The 21,100-nt window shown below is 72.8% G+C and overlaps 5 protein-coding genes across 9 annotated transcripts; 3 read left to right on the forward strand and 2 right to left on the reverse strand.

Annotated features, from left to right (window-relative positions):
- Nucleotides 1–164: 164 nt before the first annotated feature.
- On the forward strand, nt 165–4,027 carry LOC142034664 (programmed cell death protein 4-like). The gene is made up of 11 exons (XM_075036369.1): nt 165–313; nt 625–904; nt 1,146–1,243; nt 1,366–1,479; nt 2,028–2,249; nt 2,469–2,566; nt 2,630–2,744; nt 3,083–3,190; nt 3,336–3,446; nt 3,532–3,671; nt 3,756–4,027. The coding sequence occupies exons 1-11, from the start codon at nt 260–262 to the stop codon at nt 3,805–3,807; spliced, it is 1,392 nt and encodes a 463-aa protein (XP_074892470.1). The 5' UTR covers nt 165–259; the 3' UTR covers nt 3,808–4,027.
- A 182-nt stretch (nt 4,028–4,209) lies between these two features.
- On the forward strand, nt 4,210–7,169 carry MOGS (mannosyl-oligosaccharide glucosidase). Its single transcript, XM_075034845.1, has 4 exons — nt 4,210–4,606; nt 4,753–4,973; nt 5,064–5,257; nt 5,341–7,169. Exons 1-4 carry the CDS (start codon nt 4,258–4,260, stop codon nt 7,046–7,048), a joined length of 2,472 nt encoding a protein of 823 aa, XP_074890946.1. The 5' UTR covers nt 4,210–4,257; the 3' UTR covers nt 7,049–7,169.
- Nucleotides 7,170–7,357: 188 nt separating this feature from the next.
- On the reverse strand, nt 7,358–9,520 carry WBP1 (WW domain binding protein 1). The gene is made up of 4 exons (XM_075036913.1): nt 9,263–9,520; nt 9,022–9,124; nt 8,764–8,925; nt 7,358–8,606 (listed from the first exon to the last, which is right to left on the reverse strand). Exons 1-4 carry the CDS (start codon nt 9,329–9,331, stop codon nt 7,948–7,950), a joined length of 993 nt encoding a protein of 330 aa, XP_074893014.1. The 5' UTR covers nt 9,332–9,520; the 3' UTR covers nt 7,358–7,947.
- A 491-nt stretch (nt 9,521–10,011) lies between these two features.
- On the reverse strand, nt 10,012–12,106 carry INO80B (INO80 complex subunit B). Its single transcript, XM_075036721.1, has 5 exons — nt 11,980–12,106; nt 11,641–11,839; nt 11,355–11,473; nt 10,910–11,091; nt 10,012–10,685 (listed from the first exon to the last, which is right to left on the reverse strand). Exons 1-5 carry the CDS (start codon nt 12,023–12,025, stop codon nt 10,221–10,223), a joined length of 1,011 nt encoding a protein of 336 aa, XP_074892822.1. The 5' UTR covers nt 12,026–12,106; the 3' UTR covers nt 10,012–10,220.
- Nucleotides 12,107–12,656: 550 nt separating this feature from the next.
- On the forward strand, nt 12,657–21,098 carry RTKN (rhotekin). Of its 5 annotated transcripts, XM_075035941.1 has the most exons (14): nt 13,674–13,719; nt 14,929–15,183; nt 16,740–16,939; nt 17,044–17,105; nt 17,321–17,374; nt 17,452–17,569; nt 17,736–17,960; nt 18,038–18,132; nt 18,434–18,540; nt 18,875–19,006; nt 19,086–19,251; nt 19,358–19,462; nt 19,742–19,850; nt 20,253–20,390. In XM_075035941.1, exons 2-14 carry the CDS (start codon nt 15,013–15,015, stop codon nt 20,257–20,259), a joined length of 1,551 nt encoding a protein of 516 aa, XP_074892042.1. In that variant the 5' UTR covers nt 13,674–13,719; nt 14,929–15,012; the 3' UTR covers nt 20,260–20,390. The 5 variants fall into 5 exon arrangements, with proteins under 5 accessions (XP_074892207.1, XP_074892042.1, XP_074891857.1 ...); XM_075035756.1 differs by lacking the exon at nt 19,742–19,850 and having other exon boundaries at nt 20,253–21,098; XM_075035850.1 differs by lacking the exon at nt 19,742–19,850 and having other exon boundaries at nt 18,878–19,006; nt 20,253–21,098.
- Nucleotides 21,099–21,100: the final 2 nt, after the last annotated feature.

Consider the following 21,100-nt stretch of genomic DNA (forward strand, 5'->3'; position numbering starts at 1 on the left):
GGTGGGGTGGGCTTTAACCGGTCCCCGACCCCCTCGCTCGGGCCGCCGGGCTTCGGCAGCGGCCCCCGGGGCCGCTGCCGAAGCCCGGCGGCCCGAGCGAGGGGGTCGGGGACCGGTGATACCGGAGCCCCCGGTGTGACTACGGCTCCCATGATGCCGCCGTTCCCGGTCACTTCCGTCACGGGGCGGGGTCCGGCCGAGCTGAGCTCCCCTTCCCGGTCCCGGTCCCGGTCCCGGTGCGGCCCCGGTGCCGCCCGTCATGGCCGTCCCCGCCGCCGAGCTGGGCGCCGCTGACCGCGTCCCCTTCGCTACGGCAAGTAACGGCACCGGGACAGGGACCGGACCGAGCAACCCCCCCCCCCACCCCCTCCCCTGGAGGGCTGAGCCCCGCTTGGGACCGGGACCGGTGGGGGCTCTTGGAGGGGGGGGTGGTCCATGGTGGGGGTTATTGGTTGGGGTCCCTGGTGGGGCAGTCTGTGGGGCTCGGGGGTCCCTGGTGGAGCTGGATTGGGGGGGGGGTTCCCTGGCGTGGTGGGGGTCCCGGGGAGAGTGCATGGCGGGGGTCCCATGGGGGGGTCGTGTCGCGGTGCCCCAGCACGCGGTGACGGTGCCCACGGTGTGCAGGGCCCCTGCCCGGCGGCTGCGGAGGAGGAGGAGGAGGATGGGGACGAGGAGCTGTTGGGGGCCGGGGGTCCCCGCACCTGGACCCCCCAGGAGAAGCTGCTGCACGAGGCGCGGCTGAAGGCCAAGGCCAAGCGGCGGCTGCGGCGTACCTCGTCCCGGGACTCGGCCCGCGAGTCGCTCTCCGAAGGTGCCGAGCCTGGCCCCGAGCCCGGCAGCCCCAAGGGCAGGACCCACGACCGCAGGTCCCGCATGGGCAAGGGCCGCGGGCTGCCCAAGAAAGGTGAGGGGCGGCAGCGCCTGGCAGGACCCCTCCCGTCCCCCCCAGTGGGGCTGGGACCCCACATAGCTCCATGACACCCCTCCTGACACCCCCATGAGCCTGGGACCCCTCCTGCATCCCCTGTGGGGCTGAGCTCCCTCCCAGTGCCCCAGGTTTAGTCCCCACGTCGGGGGGGCCCCACTGGGGGCCTCAGTGCCCCCCGCCACCGAGCCCCCGCTCACCCCGCACGTGCCCGGTGCAGGCGGTGCCGGAGGCAAGGGCGTGTGGGGTGCCCCCGGCGTGGTCTACGGCTACCAGGAGCCTGATGCTCGTGACCCCAACTACGACGAGGTGGCTCAGGTACGGCCCCGGGCCCCCCCCCAGCCCTGCATCATCCCCCGCCCTCACAGGCAGCCCCGGCGAGGGGCCGGCCGGCTGCAGGCAGTGGTACAGGCAGGGGTGGCATCGTCCCGTGCCCGCAGGGGGACACAGTCTATGCCACCGTGGTGCCTGAGTTGGAGGAGGGGGAGCTGGAGAAGAACGTGCAGCCCATGGTGCTGGAGTACTTCGAGCATGGGGACACCAGCGAGGTCATGGTGCGTCGGGGCAGGGGTCTGCGGGATGGGGTGGGCTGGCATGGGTTGGGGTCCTCAGGGAGGGGACAGGGGCCCCTCAGTGACAAGGACCCTCAGGGACGGGGAGACTGGGATGGGAAGGGTCCCTTGGGGAGGGGTTGGGGGTCCATTGCTGATGGGGACCCTTCGGGAAGGGGCAGAGTCCCCTGGGGAGGGGGATCCCTTGGTGGTGGGGACCTTCAGGGGGGTCAGACTGGTGCAGGGGAGAAAGGGGGTCCTGTGGGAATAGGGAGTGTCCCTGGGGGAGGGAACAGGGGTCCCTTGGGGACATGGACCCTCAGGGATGGGACACGCTGGGATGGGGAAGGGTCCCTTGGGGAGGGACTGGGGGTCCCTTGCTGATGGGGACATTCAGGGGTGCCAGGCTGGCATGGGGCAGGGTCGTGGGGGAGAGGAAGGGGGTCCCTTGGGACTGGGGAGTGTCCCTGGGGGAGGTCAGGGGTCCCCTGAGGAGGGGCTGGGGGTCCCCTGGGGCGGCCGGCGGGAGGTAACTAACATGCCGGGCACAGGAGCTGCTGCGGGGGCTGAACCTGGGCAGCCGTCGGCACGCGGTGCCCTCGCTGGCGGTGGCCCTGGCGCTGGAGGGCAAGGCCAGCCACCGCGAGCTGACCTCCCGCCTCCTCTCCGACCTGGTGGGCCACGTCGTCACCCCCGAGGACATCGCCTGGGCCTTTGACAAGATGCTGCGGGACCTGCCCGACCTCATCCTCGACACCCCCGAGGCCCCCCAGGTGTCGGCAGACGTGGGGACGGGATGGGGACGTGCCAGGGCGGGGGACACGGCTGTGCCGGGGGATGCTCTGAGGGGATGTGGCCATGCTGGGGGGATGCTCGGGGGGGCCACAGCCGCACCGGGGGGGCCGTGGCCGTGCTGGGGGATGCCCGGCGGCTGCAGGACGCAAACGGACAGTGGGACTAGGCAGGGCAGGGTGCTGACGCTCCGTCCCCAGATGCTGGGTCAGTTCATCGCCCGTGCGGTGGCCGACCACGCGCTGCCCCTGGATTTCCTGGAGCGCTACAAGGGGCGCGTGGACTGCGAGCACGCCAGGTAAGCGCCGCCCCGGCCCCCGCCGCCCCCGCCGCGTGCCGCCCTCACCCGCCTCTCCCGCAGGGCCGCCCTCGACCGCGCTGCCGTCCTGCTGCGCATCAAGCGCGACGTCAACCGGCTGGACAACGTCTGGGGCGTGGGGGGCGGCCAGCGCCCCGTCAAGCACCTCGTCAAGGAGGTCAGCGCCTGTCTGACCCCCCCCAGTCGCGTCCCCCATCCCTGCCGGTGGCCTGGTCCCCCCAGACACATCCCCCTGCTCTGTCCGTCGTGCCTGCACCCCCTCACCTCTGGATCTGCCCCCAGATGTCCCATGGACACCCCCCTCTATGTCCCTCGGAACGTGACCCTGGCTGTGGCGTCCCCCCAGACACGTCCCCGTGCCCACCCAGGGCAGCAGTGTCCCCGGCTGTCCCTGTGCCCTCCCCACGTCAGGACCAAACCCCCCCCAGCCATCCCCGCTTCATGTCCCCACGCCGTCCCCCCCCGTGCCCCTACCCCAGCTGCCTCTGTCCCCAGATGAACCTACTGCTGCGGGAATACCTGCTCTCCGGGGAGGTGTCGGAGGCTGAGCACTGCCTGCGGGAGCTGGAGGTGCCACACTTCCACCACGAGCTGGTGTATGAGGTGAGGGCTGGGGGTCCCGAGGGTCCTGCGGGGGGTGGAGGTGCCTCACTTCCACCACGAGCTGGTGTACAAGGTGAGGGCTGGGGGTCCTGGGGGTCTTGGGGGGTGTCCCCCCCCCAGCCCTGCTGACGCCCGCTCCCCGCAGGCGGTGGTGATGGTGCTGGAAGGCTCCGGGGAGGGGCCCGTGGCCATGATGGTGACGCTGCTGAAGGTGCTGTGGGAGACGGGGCTGGTGACGCTGGACCAGATGAACCGGGTGAGCGTGGGGTGCACATGGGGGGGGGGGGCGGTGGGCAGCCCACCCCCAGGGCTGACACTGCTGTGTGTGTCCCCCCTCCCAGGGCTTCCAGCGGGTGTACGAGGAGCTGGGGGACATCAGCCTGGACGTGCCGCTGGCTCACAGCCTCCTGGAGCGGCTGGTGGAGCTCTGCTTCGACCGCGGCATCATCACCAGGGCCCTGCGGGATGCCTGCCCCGCCAGGTACCAGTGCCGGGGGAGCTGTGGGGGGGGGTGGGGGTCGGTGGGGGTGCTCCCCCCCTTCATCCTCCTCCTCCTCGTCTGCAGGGGCCGGAAGCGCTTCGTGAGCGAGGGCGATGGGGGACAAGTCAAGCAGTGAACCGGGGCGCTGCTGGCCATCGGCCCCCCCCAGCGGGCTGGCGGTTTGAGGGGAGCGGGGGGCAGAGCCTGCTGTCCCCCCCCTCCGTGGGGCAGGGGCAGCCCCAGCCCCCCGCAGCCACTGCCTTGTGCCCGGGACCCCTGCCCGGCTGTGGGGCTGCCCTGGGACCCCCCCCCCCGCCCGGCTGTGGGGTCGACGAAGGGACATAATAAAGCAGCTTCCAAAGACGTGCTGAGTCTGGCCTGTGTGTGTGGCGGGGAGGGACACGGGACGGGTCGCGGGGGGGGGTCCTTGTCCACTCGGGGCCGGGTTTGACGCGGGTGGGGGGAGCAGTGGAGGACCGACCCTGCAGTTTCCCCTCCCGTCCGCCAGGGGGCGCCACTGCCCCCGGCCAGCGCGCCTCTCTCCCGCCGCGTCGCGCCGTGATGACGCGAACGGCGGGGACGGGTCATGGCGGGCGAGCGGCGCCGACGCGGCGGGGAAGGACCCCGGGAAAGAACCCGGGAACGCGGGACCCGGCGGGAACGGGAAAAGGAACAACAACGGGGATCGAGCCGGGGACGAACAGCGCTGGTGATAGCGGCGGCGTTGGCTGCGGCGGCGTTGGCCCTGGGCCTGGCGGCGGCTGAATGGAAACGGTGGAACGCGGCCGCCCTCCTCGTTACCCCCCACCCCGCTCCCCCCGCTCTTCCCCCCGGTTCTACCGGGCCTCTCGCCTCGCCCCAACGTTTCTGGGGCACTTACCGGCCTCACGTTTACTTCGGGATGAAGACACGCAGCCCACGGGCTCTCGTTACCGGTGAGGGATAGGGGCGGGAGCGGGGGCAGGCCGAGCCCCGGGGCAGGGCAAAGCCCTGCCCCGGGGCTCGGCCTGCCCCCGCTCCCGCCCGGAGAACCGAGGCTGAACCCCTGAACCCCCCCACTCCACCTCCCCGGTATCCCCAGGACTCATGTGGCTTCAGCAACGCGAAGGAGGCGGCAGCTTACGTCACACCTGCGAGCAGAGCGACGGTTTGTCGCGGTACGGCTGGTTGATGCACGACGGGGAAAATTTCGGGGTGCAGGAGATCCGTGACGAAGGATTGTTCTTGAAAACCGAATTCGTTAAACGACCGGGTGGGGAACACGGAGGGGATTGGAGTTGGCGCATCACCGCACGGATGGAGGTGAGGGGAAGAAGCGGAGGGGCCGCACCTGACGGGAGAACGGCCAGGCAGCCCCCTTCCTTACATCTCTCTCCTCTTCTTCCTCCGCAGGGCATGGGCGGCCCGGCCCCGCTCCTCTCCCTCTTCTTCTACGTCGCCACAGATGAGCAGGGGACGCTGGAGCCGCACCTGGAGAACAGGACCCGGCTGGCCGCCGTGACGGGGACGACGGAGGAGCTGGGACACTTCACCCTCACCTTCCTCCGACCCACGGCAGAGGGCGGGGAGAATCCCAAATATGCCAGGTGCTTCGCCGCGGCGGCCCTGTCCCCCCCCCCCGCCCCTCCACCCATGTCCCCGTCCCCTGATGCCCTCTCTCCCTCCGCAGCTACAACTACCTGGAGGCGGCGAGCCCGGGGCTGCACCGCTTGACCGAGGTGGTGCGGAGCAGCCTGAGTGACCGCTTTGTCTTTGCCCCGCCGGGAGGGCCGCGTCGCCGCTTCTTCGCTGTCGACACCTTTCGGGGGCTGCCGGGGGAGCCCCCGCGTGGGCGCCTGCTGCTGCACCAGGTGACTTTGGAGCCGCCCGCTACGGTGGAGGTGACTTTCGAGTCGGGCAGCGCGGCGGGCCGGCCCGGGCGGCTGGCGAGTGGGGCGCTGTCGGCGGCGCTGTCGCGGCACGCGGCTGCCTTCGAGCGGCGCTTCGAGGAGACCTTCGGGCTGGGCCGCAAGAGCTTCCCCCCGCCGCAGCGACGCTTCGCCCAGGCCGCCCTCAGCGACCTGCTGGGGGGAATGGGCTACTTCCACGGGCGCTCGCTGGTGCAGTCCCCGCTGCAGGAGCGCCCTGTGCCCGCCCCCGAGGCCGCCCTCTTCACCGCTGTCCCCTCCCGCTCCTTCTTCCCCCGCGGCTTCCTCTGGGACGAGGGCTTCCACCAGCTCCTGCTGGCGCGCTGGGACCCAGCCCTGAGCCGCGAGGTGATCGCCCACTGGCTGGACCTGATGAACGCCGAGGGCTGGATCCCCCGTGAACAGATCCTGGGGGAGGAGGCGCGGGCCAAAGTGCCCCCCGAGTTCCTCCTGCAGCACAGCGAGACGGCCAACCCCCCCACCCTGCTGCTGGCACTGCAGCGGCTGCTGCCCTCCGCCCCCCTGCCCTACCTGCGCCGCCTCTTCCCCCGCCTGCGCGCCTGGTACGACTGGTACAACCGGACGCAGGCTGGACCCCTGCCCCTCACCTTCCGCTGGCGCGGCCGCGACCCCCAGCTCGAGCGCTTCCTCAACCCCAAGACGCTGGCCTCGGGGCTGGACGACTACCCCCGCGCCTCCCATCCCTCGCCCGAGGAGCGGCACCTGGACCTGCGCTGCTGGATGGCGCTGGCCTCCCGGGTGCTGGCGGAGGTGGCCGAGCGGCTGGGGGAACCGGCCGGGCCCTACCGGGAGATGGAAGAGGCGCTGAGCGACAACGGCCTGCTTGAGCGGCTGCACTGGGCCCCGGAGCTGGGCGCCTTCGCCGACTACGGCAACCACAGCACGGCGGTGGGGCTGCGCTGGCAGCGGGTGGCGCCGGCGGCCCCGGGACAGCCCCCCCCGGCCCCCCAGCTGGTACGGGAGGTGCGGGAGGCGCCGCGGCCCCGTTTTGTGGGGGCCCTGGGCTACGTCAGCCTCTTCCCGCTGCTGCTGCAGCTCCTGCGCCCCGACTCGCCGCAGCTGCCCGCCATGCTGGCCACCATGCGCAGCGAGCAGCAGCTCTGGACGCCCTTTGGGCTGCGCTCCCTGGCCCGTGACAGCCCCCTCTACATGCAGCGCAACACCCAGCACGACCCCCCGTACTGGCGCGGCTCCATCTGGGTCAACGTCAACTACCTGGCCCTGCGGGCGCTGCGCAGCTACGCTGACGCTGAGGGGCCACAGCGGGAGCGGGCGGCGGAACTCTACCACGAGCTGCGCCACAACCTTGTGGCCAACCTGTACCGGCAGTACGCCGAGAGTGGCTTCCTCTGGGAGCACTACAGTGACAGCACCGGGCGCGGCCAGGGCTGCCACCCCTTCGCTGGCTGGTCCGCGCTGGTTGTGCTGGTGATGGCTGAGGACTATTAGGGCTGTGGGGCCGGCCGCGGCATGGGCAGCTGCCTGTGCCACCAGCCCTGCCCATCCTTCTCAGGTGCGGGTGGAGGCACAGAGCCTACCTCCTCCCCCAAAATAAACCTCCACCACCATGGCCTGTTGCTGCCTCTGTCGGGGGGGGGTCATGGCTCCGGCCACCCCCTCCCCCCTTCCTCCCCTCCCTAGCCTGGCAGCAGGCTGGGGCAGCATCCCCCAGGCCAGGACGGGGGGCCATGCCCCCTTGCTGTGGAGTTGGGGGGCCCAGCTCAGCCCTGGTGCCCACTCCCCCCGCCCCACAGCATCCCCCAGCAGGCGCAGGGCTGCCGTACTTCCACATCTCTTTAATGGTGAGAGAACGCTACGTGAACCGCCTGGCCCCTGGCGGAGATGGGCCCCCTCCCCCCGGCAGCGGCACCAGCCCCAGGGCCCACAGCACCGGCAGCACTGGGATGGGGTGGGCACAGGGCCCCCGGCAGCTGCAGCCCCCTGGAAGCAGTTCAGAGGGGAGGGGGCTCCAGCGGGACCACGCCAAGAGTGGGGCCACCCCCTCGGGGCCCAGCTGTGCCCCATGAGGTACTGGACATGATGGGGCACAGGGCGGGGGGGGGGGGTGTGTCAGTTGGGGCGAGGGGCCCCCGGGGGCTCCGTGTTAAGAGTCCAGACCCCGGGGCAGCACCGGGAGCAGGAGGGAGAAGGCAGCCCCTGCCGGAGCACCACCTGTCCTGCTCCACCCCACACCGGGCACCCTCTGAGCAGGGGGGGGCAAGTCACCCTTGCTGCATCCATCCCCCCCAGCTGCTCCAAGGCGGGGACGGGGGGGAGCAGGCAGCAGGACAGGGCCAGGCAAGCGAGCAGGCAGCGGGGAGGGCAGGGCACAGCTGGCGGGTGCCAGCTCAGACGGGCAGGGCGGGCGAGCTAGGCCCCTCGCCGCCCCCCTGGCCCGGCAGCCCGCAGCGGGAGGGGGGCGCAGGGCCGGCCTTGCCCAGGAGGTGGGTGCCCTCGCCCTCGCCCTCCTCCTCCTCCTGGCAGCGCCCCACCTCGATGCCCGAGTCCCCCGTCAGGCGCCGGTGCCGGAAGTGCTCGCCGCCGCTGCTGCCTTCCTCCTGGGCCGTGCCGCCCTCTTCCTCCTCGCCCTCCTCGATGTCGGAGCAGGGGTGGCAGTCAGCCTCGAAGAAGTCCACGGTGGAGGAGAAGAGGGCATGTTTGTGCGGGGCCCCGCGGGCTGGTGCCTCCTCAGGGGGCAGATCCCAGCTGGCGCCGGTACCGGTGCTGCTGGTGCCACCCTCCTCACTGGGCGTGCTGGCCCGGCTACGTTCCGTCTCGTCCGTCACCTGCACCGAGAGCGAGGTGCTGCTGGGGGACGTGGCGCAGCTCGACTCGCAGGAGCAGCTGGTGTAGTTCTCTGAGCTGGGCGAGAGGGTGAGGCTGCTGGAGCCCAGGCGGCCGCGGGGCCCGCTCAGCTGGGCCAGGATGGCGCTGTACGGCGGCGGCGGCGTGCTGGGCCGGTGGGCCACCTCCTCATAGGCAGGCAGCTTGAATGAAGCCAGCATCCCTGCGAGGGGGGAACAGGGGGGTGCATGGGTCAGGGCGGCCCCCCAGGGCCCGGGCTGCCACTGGGACCCATCCCCGGAGGGAGCCTGGGGGGAGGGACACGGGGCTGGAGAGGGGACACGGGGAGGGGGACACACACGGGGGGTCCCTTCACTCACTGAGGTCCATCATGGAGGCGGGGTAGTTGCAGGCACCGTGGTAGGCGATGAGGTTGATCTCCCGCTGCCGCTGCTGCTGCTGCAGGCGCAGCTTGGCCCGGCGGTGCCGGTAGGCGCAGCAGCAGCTGAAGAGGATGAGGATGGTCCAGAGGAGCCAGAACCCTGCGGGGAGCAGAGTGGGGTCACCCTCCCCTCGAACCCCCCCCCCCCCAACCCCACACGGCAGGGAGCGAGGCCGCAGCCCCTGCCCGCACTCACACCACAGCTCGTAGTAGTAGGTGCAGCAGCCGGTCTCCCCGCAGCAGTGCCCGGTCTCGCACACGTAGGGCTGGTTGTTCACCCCCGGGCAGTACTCCCGGGCCTGCGGGCACAGCCACACCGTCACGCCGGCCGGGAAGGGGGCCGCCACCCCGGCCCCGGGGATCCGCGTCCCAGCCCGCCGGCAACGGGGCCGCCCCCCCAGCCCCGGCCCAGGCCCCGGTCCCGGTCCCGGCCGTACCTGCTGGTGCTGCCGGCCCAGCAGCGCGGCCCAGGCCCCCTCGGCGCCGCCGCTCCCGGGCCGCTCCATGGCGCCGCCTACAGCCCGCCGCGGCCCCGCGCCGGCTCGGCCGCCCCGGCCCCGGCCCCCGCCGCCCGCAGCAGCAGCCGCTGCCCCGTCGCCGCCGCCGTCGCCGCCATCCCGGCCACCCGGCCCGCCGCCGCCTCCCGGGCCGCAGCCTCCGCCGCCGCCATCACGCCCGGGCCGAAGCTCCCGCCCCCTGACGCCGCCGCCGCCGCCCAATCCGACGCCGCCTCGCCGCCGCCAGCCAATCGGCGCCGCCGCCGCCGCCCTGCCCCCGCCAATCGGGCGCCGTCTGCCCGCGCCTCACGCCCAACAACAGAGACAAAGGGACCGAGCCCCACCCCCGCCGGGATTGGCGGCCACCGCCGCCAACCGGAGGCGGAGCCCCGCCCACCCGGCGGTGACTGACGGGCGCGTAGTCCAACTGCTGCCTCGCCGCCCTCCGCCACGCCCGACGAAGGGGCGCAGCCACGACCCTGGCGCGTGATTGGCGGAGCGGCCGACCAACCAGCACCGCTGCACTCTGCCGGGCAGAGCCCCAGCCAATGAGCGCTGCGGCAGAGCTCTTCCCGCTGCCCCGCCCCCGGGATCGGCGAGCCGCACCATAACGCAGCCGGTGGAGGGGTGGGGAAGTCGGGCTGTCCCATAGCCCTCCCGGTGGGGGGGGGGGCAGGGTCTCCCCCAGGCCCGGCGGACCCACACACGGCTCCTTCTCCAACAGCCTTTAATCAGCTCCGCGGCACCGGGCGGCGGCACCACCGTGGGACCAGCCCCGGGACCCCCGTCACTGCCCCGGGACCCCCCCGCCTCAGTCCCCACTGGGGCTGCCCCACAGCCCCGGGCCCCCCTTCTGTCCATGGCGGAGGGGCCGGTGTGTGTGTCCCCTCTCCCCAGCCTATGCTGCGGCCTCCTGCAGCTGGAGGTTCCTCCGGTAGCAGGCCAGGCTGCAGAGCGGCAGGCCGGTGCGGGAGCAGGAGTAACGCTTGTGGTTGGAGCAGCCGGCGACACCGCAGAGGACTGGGGGCGGCACGGGGGGGGCCGGGGCGGGCAGCAGCGGCAGGGCCATGCCCGCCGGGAAGGAGACGGTGATGCGGTCGGTGGCGTTGCAGTAGTGGACGACGGGGCAGGGGGCTTGCTTGGCCTTGCGCTCTCGCAGCGTCTTCACCTTGGCCTTGTTGGTCTTGGTCAGGCGCTCGATGGTCTGGTTCTTGTTCTCCTCTGCCTTCTTGGCCGCCTGCAGGCGCCGCTTGCGGGCCCGCTCCTCCCGCTTCACCAGCATCTCCTCCGTCAGCTCCTTTGCCTTGTAGCCCATGGGCAGCTCCAGCAGCGGCTGGCTCTGCTGCTTGTGCAGGAGGGCTTTCTGTGGGGGCATGGGGGCACCGTCACAACCTCAGACAGGGCCCTCCCTGCCCCTCCAAGGGCTCCGACCTGGCTCCCCACCAGTTCTGGGACCTCCACAGCACCCCATCTCACCCGAGCGGGCAGCCAAGCCAACACAGTGTTGGGGCCACCAGCCCCACGGCCCTGGCAGGCCAGGCTGCACCCCTTAACCCTGCCCCAGGTGGCTCCATGGCCCCCCCTCACCTGTCGGGCTGTCAGCAGCGACTCATCCACTTCCTTCTTGAGCTCCCCGTTGTCATCTAGCTCACCCTTCTCCAGAGCATCCAGCCAACGCTCTTCCTCCTCCTCCTCCTCCTCGCGGGCGGGAAAGCAGCTTTCTGAGTCCAGGTCCGGCAGGGGCGAGGGGTCCAGGTTGCTGTCCTCATCTGGGCCGGGCAGCGGGGAGGAGAAGAGTCACCAGGAGGGGGGATTGTTACCCCAACGCTGTGACAGCGTGACTCACGCTGTCCCGGGCAGCAGGACCAGCCTGCAGGAACCGTCCCTGCCCCCTCGGAGGGGACCAGGGTGTCCCTGCAGGCGCCTCCTCCAGCCCCAGCCCTCCGAGGCTCCCAACCACCCTCCCTTCCAGCCAACCCCCCCCTCGCAGCCCCCTGCCCCCTGCATCGGTGCCGCTGCCCCAGGGGCTCACCCAGCCAGGCCCGGTACTGCTCGATGGGCACCCCCTCCGTGGGCTCCTCTTCTTCGTCCACCACCATCAGCGGGGAGGGCGAGCGCGGCGCCTCGGGGACCACCGTGAAGGTGGGCACGCTGCGGAGAGAGAGCGCAGGGGAGCCGGTGAGGCTGGGCCGGGCCAACCGGGACGTGGGGGACCCGACCCCGGCAAGGGTTGGACGTGGGGACACCCGTCCAAGCGAGGACCGCAGTGCCTGTGGGGTGGTGGAGGAGACCGGCCGGACCCCCCCGGCCCCCCTCACCTCTTGGTGCCCAGGATCTGCCCCCCCAGCTTGATCTTGAGTTTGAGCTGGGGCTTGCGCAGGCCGGCGGCGGGCTCAGGGGCCGGGGGGGGGGGCGGCCCCACCGCCTCGTGGTGGTGCTTCTTCTTGTGCTTTTTCTTGTGCTTCTTGTGCTTCTTCTTGTGGGAACCGTGCCCGCCGCCCGCCTCGGCCTCTTCCCCTGCGGGGGGGGGAGCACAGCCGTTAGCCAGGCCCGGGGGACCCGCCACCCGCCCCGGACCCGGTGGGGAAAGACAAGCGGGGCCGTAGCCGCGGTTCCCTGGCTGCCCCAGCCCCCCCGACCGGACCCGAAGCCCTCACCGTGCTCGCCGCCCTCCATCCTGCCGCGCCGCCAGGCCTTGCTCATCCGGCGTCGCCGGTGCTGGTGTCCCGCCGTGTGGGGGAACCAATTCCGGGCGGACCCACTTCCGCCCGGCTCTGCGGAACACAGCCAGTATGGGCAGGGGAGGGTGTGGCGCCGCCGCCGCCATCTTTGAAGTGGCAAAGGGGGGGGGGGGGGGGGAGCGCTGCCCGGGCGGAAACCGCCCCCGCGGGCTCAAAGGGCCCGCGGCGGCGGTTTCCTGCCCGGGCGGCGCGCGCCGCAGGGCTGCCCGTGGGCACGCGCCGCCGGTGCACACGCGTGTGCGCACCCAGCCCGCGCGGCCCTGCGTTAATTAGCACGTGCACAGCCCCCCCCCCTCCCCTCACCCCCCCCCCGTCCCCGTCCCCACAGCTGCCCGCTCTGACTGGGACCATTGTCCTGCCCGTGCCAGGAGCTGCCCGGTACCGGCTCCGGCACCAGCCCCGGCTCCCGCCGGTCACCCCGGTGCTCCCCGGGGAGCTTTGCAGCCGTGCGGGTCGGTCGGTGGCGGCCGGGATCGGTGCCCTCCCCTCCCTCCCGCCACTCCGGTGCGTCCCGCCCCCGTGCCAGGTGCGGCAAGGCCGGGGAGGGGTTTGCTCCGGGCTCGGAGTCGAGGAAACGTTCCCGCGGCACCGGTACCGGCACCGGCGCGATGTTCTGCCGCAACCAGCGGAGCCGGGTGACGGTGGCCCGCGGCTCGGCGCTGGAGATGGAGATCCGCCGCGGCCGCTGCCGGCTCAGCCTCCTGGCCGACTCCGCGCAGGTACGGCACCGGCACCGGCACCGGCGCTAGCACCGGCGCCCGGGCCGCGCCGGCAGGCAGGAGGTCGGGCAGGGCGTCGGCAGCCGCTCCCCCGCTCCCGGCACCCGTCGCCCTCGTCCTGCCCGTCACGCCGGCAGCACCGGCCGCCACCGGCCCAGCCGGGATTTCCCGCCACACCGGCCGGCTCTCGCCCCGGCAGAGCGGGAATCGCCTGTGCCCCCGGCATGGCCGCCCTCGCCACCGGCAGCGTGCCAGGGCGGCGTGGCAGGACCACGGTCCCGGCGCCCCCCGGCTCTCCTGCTGCTGCCCGGACAGGGGGTGCCGGCTGGGCCCCCGGTTCTGGGGTCCGGTGGGGTGCCGGGGCGGGGGCCTCGGCGGGAGCCCCGCAGGGCCGGGGTCTGGTGTGGCACGTGGCGACACCGCACGAGGGCCGGATCCGCGCCGGTGCCCCTTGTGGGCCGCGGGGTCCAGGGGAGGGGGCTCCGCTGGCGGGGGGTCTCCGGGCCGAGGGAGAAGACGGGGCTGGGGGAGCGGGACCCTCAACCACCCCCCCACTGGGCCCGAGGCGCAGGGGGGTCTCGGTGCCCGGTGACCCGGTACCGGCTGCGCTCAGGGGTTTGGATCTGAATGCACCTGGGGGGGGGACGAGTCGCCCGGTACCGGCCACGCATGGGGGGGGGTCTCAATGCGCCCGGGGGGACCCGGTCGCCCGGTACCGGCCGCACTCGCAGAGGGGGGATCCCCCCGCCAGGGGACCCCCCGGCCCCGGTATCCCGGAGCCGCCGTGTGTGGGGGCGGGCGGGGGGCGGCCCCTGTAAGCGGAGCCGGCGGAGGAATGGCGGGGAGGGGGGGTTGGGGGGGGCGGGCCGGGGGCGGGCGGCCGCCGCCGCCTTCCTGTGCGCGCCGCGGCGGAGCGGCGGATCGGGAGCGGCGGAAGGTACCGGGGGGGGGGGCGGGGGGGCACGCGCTGCTGCGCCCACCGGGGCCGGTAGGGGGCGGCGGGCGGCACCGGGACCGGCTCGGCGCGGGGTGGGGGGGGCTGTCCCGGTGTCGGGACTCCGTTCCCTCGCCTCCCGTTCCCCCGCCTCCCGTTCCACCGCCGGTGTCGGTACCGGTACCGGTACCGGTGTCCCGTTCCCTCCCCGCACCCCGATCCGTCCTCCCGCTCCTGAGCCCGGCCCCCCCCCCCCAGCTCGAACCGGCGCCGGCCTCCCCCAGTCCTGACCCCCCCCCCCGCCTGCTGCACCCCAACCCCTGCACCCCCTCGTCCTGCACCCCAACCCCTGCACCCCTCTTCCCATCCCTGTGCCCCCCCCCGTCCTCGCACCCCGATCCCCGCACCCCCCCTCCTGTCCCCTGCACCCCGTCCTGGCTGCTGTCCCCCCTCCCCTGCACCCCCCGCTCTGCACCCCTTGCCCTGTCCCTGTCCCCCAACCCCTGCACCCCCTGTCCCATCCCCGCACCCTAACTCTAACCCTCGCCCCCCCTTCCCAGCACCCCTTTTCTCGTCCCCTGCACCCTCCGTCCCGTCCCTGCACCCCATCCCTGGCACCCCGTCCCCCTCCCGCTCCCCTTCCCCAGCCCCCCGCCCCCTGTCCCATCCCGTCCCCCCGTTCCCTCCCCTTGTCCCATCCCCACACCCCAACCGGTGCCTGCACCCCATCTTGTCCCCTGCACCCCATCTCCTGCGCCCCTTCTCCTGTCCTTTGTCCCCGCGCCCTGTCCGGTCCCTGCACCCCGTCCGCAGCACCCCTTGTCCCATCCCTGCACCCCATCCCCTGCGCCCTGACCCCAGCACCCCTTGTTCCCGTCCCCCACACCCCATCCCGTCCCCCAACCCCTGCACCCCCTCCTCTGCACCCCGAACCCTGCACCCCGTCCTGCCCACGCACCCCCTCCCCTGCACCCCATCTTGTCCCCTGTACCCCATCCTGTCGCCCGTCCCCTGCACCCCTTATCCCCTCCCTGCACCCCCCCATTCCCCTCTCCCCCTTCCCCCCTTCCCAGCCGCCCCCGCTGCCCTTTCCCGCACAGTGTCCGGTTGTTCGGCGGGAGGGGGCGGCCGGTGCCCGGTGGGGAGGGGAAGGGGTGGGGGGGGCAGCCGGTACCCGGGGGGGGCGATGAAAGGGCCCTTTTCTCTCCGCAGCCGTAGTGGGGGGGGGGAGGCAGAAAGACCCGACTCCTGACGGCGCTGGATGCAGTGGGGTCCACGGGTGGGGAGCCGGGGTGGATGCGGGAAACCCCCCCCACCCCCCCCAGCCCCCCCCGAATAACCGGGGGGGTCCCGGTGGTCCCGATGGAGGTGGCGGGGAGGGGGCAACGCCTTCAGATGCAGGAGAAGCTGCGGATCCTGGAAGATCTCAACATGCTCTATATCCGACAGATCGCCATTAGCCTCCAGGTAGGAACTGGGGGCCCCCACCGGGACCCCCCGGGACCCTCCGGAGCTCCGGACCCTGGGTTCCCCAGGACCCGGAGCTCCAGGGGATCCCAGGGGGTCCCGGGAAGGTAGAGAGCACTCCCCACCGATCCTCTCCTTGGGGGGAGCATCCCCCCATATCCCACCGGGGGGGTCCTCTGGATGATGGGGGGTGGTCCTGGCAGGGTGGGGGGGGAACAAGAGTTCCCGGTTGCTGCCACCCCCCCTTGTCCGCTGCTCGGGGTTATTTATAGCAGGCGGTGACGTCACTGCAGCTCCATGGGCAGGGGGCCCGGGGGGGTGCAGGCAGCGCGGGGGGTGCAGGCAGCAGCCGGTACCGGAATGGAGCAGCAACCGGTACCGGCAGTGAGTTGGGGGTCTGGGGGGAGTGAGGGGGGGGGAGCTGGTCGGGGGGTGTGTGTGTCCCCACGCTGGGGGTGTCTGTGGTACCCGGGAAGTGTGGCACGTCTGGGGGGGCACGTGGCAAATCTGTGGGGCATGTGGTGCATCCGTGGGGCACGTGGTTCCCCCGTGGGGTGCACGATGTATCCGTGGGGCGCGTGGCACGTCTGGGGGATGCATGGCAAATCTGTGGGGTGCGTGGCACATCCGTGGGGTGCATGGTGTACTTGTGGGGCGTGCTGTTCACCCGTGGGGGTTCACGATGTATCCGTGGGGTGCACGGTTCCCCCGTGGGGTATGTGATGTATCCGTGGGGTGCATGGTTCGCCCGTGGGGTATGTGATGTATCCACGGGGTGCACAGTTCCCCCGTGGGGTACGTGATGTATCTGTGGGGTGCGTGGTTCCGCCGTGGGGTACATGGTGTATCTGTGGGGTGTGTCATTCCCCTGTGGGGCACATGCTGTATCTGTGGGGTGTGTGGTTCCCCCGTGGGGTACGTGATGTATTCGTGGGGTGTGTGGCTCCGCCGTGGGGTACGCGCTGTCTCTGTGGGGTGTGTGGCTCATCTGGGGGGTGCATGGTTCCCCCACAGGGTACATGATGTATCTGTGGGGCGCGTGGCACATCTGTGGGGTACGCGCTGTCTCTGTGGGGTGCACGACTCCCCTGTGGGCTGTTGGGGGGCAGTGGGGCTGCAGCCCCCAGGGCTGGGGGCCATTCTGGCGTGGTGGGATGGGGACCCCAGCAGGTGGCTGTGGGGTGGCCAGGGAGGGGGACCCCCAGGAGCCGGTGGCTGCGTGGCTCCGGGGGGGCGCAGGGTGTTCATTTGGTGGCTGCAGCGAAGGCTGGTTTGGGGTGGGTGGACCGGCCCCCACCGGTGGGAGCGGAGCTGTGTAGGGGTCCCGGTGTCCCCTCCTGCACTTGGGGTGCCCCCTGAGCTGCGCTGAGCCAGGGGTGCGCATCTGGGACCTCCCCCCCAAACCGTGCAGACCTGGGGGTGGCCGGGTGGCTTCGTGGCCCCCGGGGGGGACGTGGCAGCCCCAATCCGGACCCGGGGGGAGGGACACCCCCCCCCCCGCCAGCCCTGTCCACGCAGCCCCCCCCCCCAAGCCCCATTCCCCCCCTCCTCCCCAGGACACGGAGATCCAGCGGAAGATGGAGCGGGAGCTGCGGCTGCGGGAGGGGGCCTGCAAGCTGCTGGCTGCCTGCAGCCGTCGGGAGCAGGCGTTGGAGGCTGCCAAGAGCCTCCTGGTCTGCAACAGCCGCGTCCTGGCCTACATGGCCGAGCTGCAGCGCAGGAAGGAAGCGCAGGTGCTGCGGCGGACGGCCAGGCGGTGAGCATCCCTGGCTGTGAGTGGGGGGGGGGGGATGACGAGGGGGGGGACGCTGCTGGGGCGGCCGTCACAGCTCCCACCCTGCTCCCCGCTTCCCCCCGCAGCCCCTCGGACGCCGGCCCCGCGGATGAGCGTCTGCCCTGCCGGGGCACCGTCTGCGTCTCAGGTACGGGGACGGCGGAGGGGGGGTCCTGCCGGCTGCCCCCCGCCATCCCCCTCCGGGGTGGAGCGGGTGCGCCCAGCACCGTGCACGCTCCCGTGGTGGGGGGGGTCCTGGGTGCAGGCGGCCACCGAGGGGCCCTCGGGTGTCCCCATGGGACCGTCCCGGGGGGGGCTCAGCCCCCCTCACCACCCATCTTCCCCACCCACCTCCCGCCCCAGACCTGCGCATCCCGCTGATGTGGAAGGACACGGAGTACTTCAGGAACAAGGGAGGTGAGTGGGGGTGTGGGGGGGCAGCATCGCCGCCCCCACCCCCGCCACTGCCCTGACACCCCCCCGCCGCCCCCCAGAACTGCACCGCTGCGCCGTCTTCTGCCTGCTGCAGCTCGGGGCGGAGATCCACGACACCCCCATGGTGCTGGTGGACCGGACCCTCACCGACATCTGCTTCGAGAGCGCCGTCCTCTTGTGAGCGGGTGCTCCCCGGGGGGACCCCTGCCCTCTCCCACCTCCCCCCGGGAGGGACCCCCAGCCTGTGGGGTGGCACGGAGGGTCCCGGGGTGGGCGGTGGAGCAGAGAGGGGTGTCCCCCCCACATTCCACGGCCACCCCGCTCATCCCGTGCCCCCCCCCAGCTCGGAGGCCGGACCTGACTTTGAGCTGAAGGTGGAGCTGTACAGCGCGGGGCTGGCGGGGGGGGCGGCGCAGGGCAGCACCCCCAGGAAGCTGGCCACCCGCCTCAGCACCTCCCTGGGACGCTCTGCCGGCAAGCGGGTGCGCGCCGCCATGGACGGGGGTCCCGGCAGCCCCCCGGGTAACGGGGCCACCAGCCCCCTCCTGCTGCCAGCCCCCAGCGTGCCGTGAGTACCCGTCCCTCCGCTGTCCCCCGCTCTGTGTCCCCTTATCCCCCCCCTCCCCTCACCCGCCGTCCCCCCAGGGGCCCCAAGTTCCATCTGCTGGCACACGCCGTCCTCTCCCTGGCCGAGGTGCAGGACGGCTTCCGCACCCACGACCTCGCCATCACCAGCAACGGTGAGCGTGCGGCACGGCGCGGCACGGGCGATGGGGCTGGGGGCCTGGCAGGGTGGGGAGGGAGGGGTCTGGGGACTGATGGAGTGCGGGGAGAGGGGTCTGGGGGGTCCCGGGTGGGTTGGAGGGGAGAGGAGTCTGGGGGCCCAGCGCGGTGGGGAGAGGGGTCTGGGGGCTTGGCGTGGCGGGGGGTGGGTTTGGTGGGGAGATGGGGCTGGGGTCCCGGCAGGGTTGGGGGGGGTGTGGGGTGTGTGCAGGTGGGGGGTCCGTGCCCAGGCGCCCCAGGCGAGCGTGCCCCCCCCAGAGGAGAGCTCCTTCTGGCTGCCCCTCTACGGCAGCATGTGCTGCCGCCTGGCTGCCCAGCCCCGCTGCATGGCCGCCCCGGTGACGAGCGGCTTCCTCCGGCTGCAGGTGAGCGCGGGACGGGGACGGGAATGGGACAGGGATGGGGACGGGGACATGGGCAGGGATGGGGACAGGGACGGGATGGGGACAGGGAGGAGGACGGGGACGGGTGGTGGCGCGAGCCCACTGGGTCTCGGCAGTCCCTGCCGGTGGGCTCTGGACCGGGGTGGGGATGGAGAACGGGGGATCCCTGTGCTGGGGAGGGGCCGCCTCCGTCCCCCCGCGCCGGGCAGGGGATGGGGCGCGGTGGGGCTGGGGGTCCCGGTAGGGCTGGGGATGACCCCGGGGGGCCGGGGTGGCACGGTGCCCGCCGCGCCGACGGCGCCATCTCTACGGGCAGCAGCCGGGGGCCGAGGCGCAGAGCGGGGCCCGTCTGTACTGCGTCCTGCGCGGCACCGACCTCCTCTGCTACCGCGGTCCCGGCGAGGCCGAGGCCGGGCTGGAGCCGGCACTCACCATCGCCGTCAACAAGGTACAGCCGGGGCGGCTGGGGGGCTATGGGGGCCGCGGGGGGCTGCAGGGTCTAAGGGCTGCCGCCGCCGCCACCGCAGGAGACCCGCATCCGCGCGACGGAGCGGGAGGGGCGCGGGCAGCCCCACGGCATGGCCGTCACCAACCGCTACGGCGGCGAGGAGGTGACCCACACGCTGCTGGCCGAGAGCCGGGCCGAGGCGCAGCGATGGATGGAAGCCTTCTGGCAGCACTTCTACGACATGAGTGAGCGCGGACGGGGGAGGCGCGGCGGGACCCCCCCAACCCGGCGGGACCCCCAACCCAACAGGACCCGGTCCCGGCGGCGCTGACGCCCACCCCGCGCCCCCAGGTCAGTGGAAGCAGTGCTGTGACGAGCTGATGAGGATCGAGGTGCCGCCGCCGCGCCGGCCGCCCGCCATGCTGCCCCGGCAGGGCTCGCTCTACCACGAGATGGGTGAGCGCCGGGGCCGGGGGGGCTGGGGGGGCTCTGCCTCTGTCTCCCTCCTCTCTGCTCTCCGCTAACCTTCCGCCGGGCGGCCCCGTCCTCGCCGCCCTGGCATCTCCCTAATGTCGCCGTTCTCTCCGTCGCCTCTGTCCCCCCCATCTCTCTGTCCCCCCATCTCTCCGTGTCCCCGCTCCTGCCTTCCTCTGTCCTTTCCTGCCTTCCTCTGTCCCTGCTGTCTCTCTGTCATCCCCCCCCATCTCTCCGTCCCCCCGTCTCCGGTGGCTCCAGCCCTGCCCGGCCCGGCCGTGCCCCCCTCCGCCTGCGAAGGGCTCCTGCTGCAGGATAACGCCGTCTCGGCGGAGATCCGAGCTCTGCTCTCCTCCTATTACAGCGACAGGTGACGGGCGGGGGGCCGGCGGGGTGAGCCCACCGTGCCACGGCCCGCGGCACCGCTGGGGACGGCCGTGGGGATGGCCCGGCCACGGGGCGCATCCTGGCCATCTTGGCCACGTCCCACTTGCCCTGGCTCCGGTGCGTGTCCCAGCCACTGGGCACATCCCGGGCCACGTCCCAGCCACTCCAGCCGTGGGGCAAATCCCGGCCGCCTTGGCCACAGAGCGCGTCCCGGCTGCCCCGGCACCGGTGCACGTCCCGGCCGTGGGACGCATCCGCCGGCCGTGGGGCACGTCTCTGCCATGGGGCCGCCCCGTCCTGGCCGTTGGCGGGTCCCGTCCCCACGGCGCAGGAGCAGGACGGGGGTCCGGGGGGAGTCCGGCTGACCCCCCGCTCTTCCCCACAGCTATTGATCCGGCCGACGACATCGAGGCGGTGACGGACATCCTGACGCGGCGGGCGGGGGGACGGGCGCCGGGGACCCCCCCGTGGGTCTCCCTCTTCGAGGGACCCCCCCAGCGCGCCCCTCGCTCCGGCCGGGCGGGCAGCCCCAGCCCCCCTGCCCGCCGCCCCTGGGGCCGTCCCCGCACCCTCTCCCTCGACGCCAAGCTCAGCACCCTGAAGGGACGGGGGTCCCGGCAGGCAGCCCACCCCCCACGGCCCTCGCCTCCCAGCTCCGGTTCCTCCAGCAGCGGCAGCAGCAGCCCGGTCACAGACCATAACCCCCCCACGCCCCCCAGCCCCCTCCAGTCCCGGGTCTGAGCCTGGGGACCTGCAGGACCCTGGGGGGGGGGGTCGTGCTCTGGGGTGGGGGGGTCAGGGGCTCCCAGCTTCTTTTCTTGGGGAGAAACTGGAATTTCTGCCACCCTGTGCTGGGGGGGGACGGGTGGGCCAACACCGCCATTGCAGGGTGACCTCAGGGCTGAACGCCCCCAGAATTGGGGGGGGACTGTTCCCCCCCCAGCGTGGGTGCTGGGGGCTGACCCCCTCCCATTGCAGTGTGGGTGCTGGGGTCCCCTGGGCGGGGGGGTGCTCAGGGCAAACCCCCATGTACAGTGGGTGTGGGTCTAACCCCGGGGTGGGGGGGCGTGCAGGGACCCCCCCCAGCTCCACTTTCCCTCACCTCTAACCCTGGGGGCCGCCCCTCCTGGGGGGGGGGGGCAGAGTCCCTTGGCAGGGACCAGCCCTGGCCCCCCCAGGCCAGGGACCCAAAGCTGCCACCTCATTAATATGCATTAAAATTTATTTAACAGC

The sequence above is a fragment of the Buteo buteo genome, chromosome 1 (assembly GCF_964188355.1).
Source record: "Buteo buteo chromosome 1, bButBut1.hap1.1, whole genome shotgun sequence".
Taxonomy (NCBI): domain Eukaryota; kingdom Metazoa; phylum Chordata; class Aves; order Accipitriformes; family Accipitridae; genus Buteo; species Buteo buteo.

What these genes read in the sequence shown, in the direction of transcription:
- RTKN (XM_075035756.1), top strand. Translation starts at nt 15,013, where the DNA reads ATGCGGGAAACCCCCCCCACCCCCCCCAGCCCCCCCCGAATAACCGGG. An exon ending in GTACTTCAGGAACAAGGGAG is followed by an intron (nt 17,375 to 17,451) that starts GTGAGTGGGGGT and finishes GCCGCCCCCCAG; the next exon opens with AACTGCACCGCTGCGCCGTC. An exon ending in TCACCATCGCCGTCAACAAG is followed by an intron (nt 19,007 to 19,085) that starts GTACAGCCGGGG and finishes CCGCCACCGCAG; the next exon opens with GAGACCCGCATCCGCGCGAC.
- INO80B (XM_075036721.1), bottom strand. Translation starts at nt 12,025, where the DNA reads ATGAGCAAGGCCTGGCGGCGCGGCAGGATGGAGGGCGGCGAGCACG. An exon ending in CAGATCCTGGGCACCAAGAG is followed by an intron (nt 11,474 to 11,640) that starts GTGAGGGGGGCC and finishes CTCTCTCCGCAG; the next exon opens with CGTGCCCACCTTCACGGTGG. An exon ending in CGCTGCTGACAGCCCGACAG is followed by an intron (nt 10,686 to 10,909) that starts GTGAGGGGGGGC and finishes ATGCCCCCACAG; the next exon opens with AAAGCCCTCCTGCACAAGCA.
- LOC142034664 (XM_075036369.1), top strand. Translation starts at nt 260, where the DNA reads ATGGCCGTCCCCGCCGCCGAGCTGGGCGCCGCTGACCGCGTCCCCTTC. An exon ending in GGGACACCAGCGAGGTCATG is followed by an intron (nt 1,480 to 2,027) that starts GTGCGTCGGGGC and finishes TGCCGGGCACAG; the next exon opens with GAGCTGCTGCGGGGGCTGAA. An exon ending in TCAAGCACCTCGTCAAGGAG is followed by an intron (nt 2,745 to 3,082) that starts GTCAGCGCCTGT and finishes CTCTGTCCCCAG; the next exon opens with ATGAACCTACTGCTGCGGGA.
- WBP1 (XM_075036913.1), bottom strand. Translation starts at nt 9,331, where the DNA reads ATGGAGCGGCCCGGGAGCGGCGGCGCCGAGGGGGCCTGGGCCGCGCTG. An exon ending in TGGGCCGGCAGCACCAGCAG is followed by an intron (nt 9,125 to 9,262) that starts GTACGGCCGGGA and finishes CTGTGCCCGCAG; the next exon opens with GCCCGGGAGTACTGCCCGGG. An exon ending in CGCCTCCATGATGGACCTCA is followed by an intron (nt 8,607 to 8,763) that starts GTGAGTGAAGGG and finishes CCCCCCTCGCAG; the next exon opens with GGATGCTGGCTTCATTCAAG.
- MOGS (XM_075034845.1), top strand. Translation starts at nt 4,258, where the DNA reads ATGGCGGGCGAGCGGCGCCGACGCGGCGGGGAAGGACCCCGGGAAAGA. An exon ending in CCCACGGGCTCTCGTTACCG is followed by an intron (nt 4,607 to 4,752) that starts GTGAGGGATAGG and finishes CGGTATCCCCAG; the next exon opens with GACTCATGTGGCTTCAGCAA. An exon ending in GCATCACCGCACGGATGGAG is followed by an intron (nt 4,974 to 5,063) that starts GTGAGGGGAAGA and finishes CTTCCTCCGCAG; the next exon opens with GGCATGGGCGGCCCGGCCCC.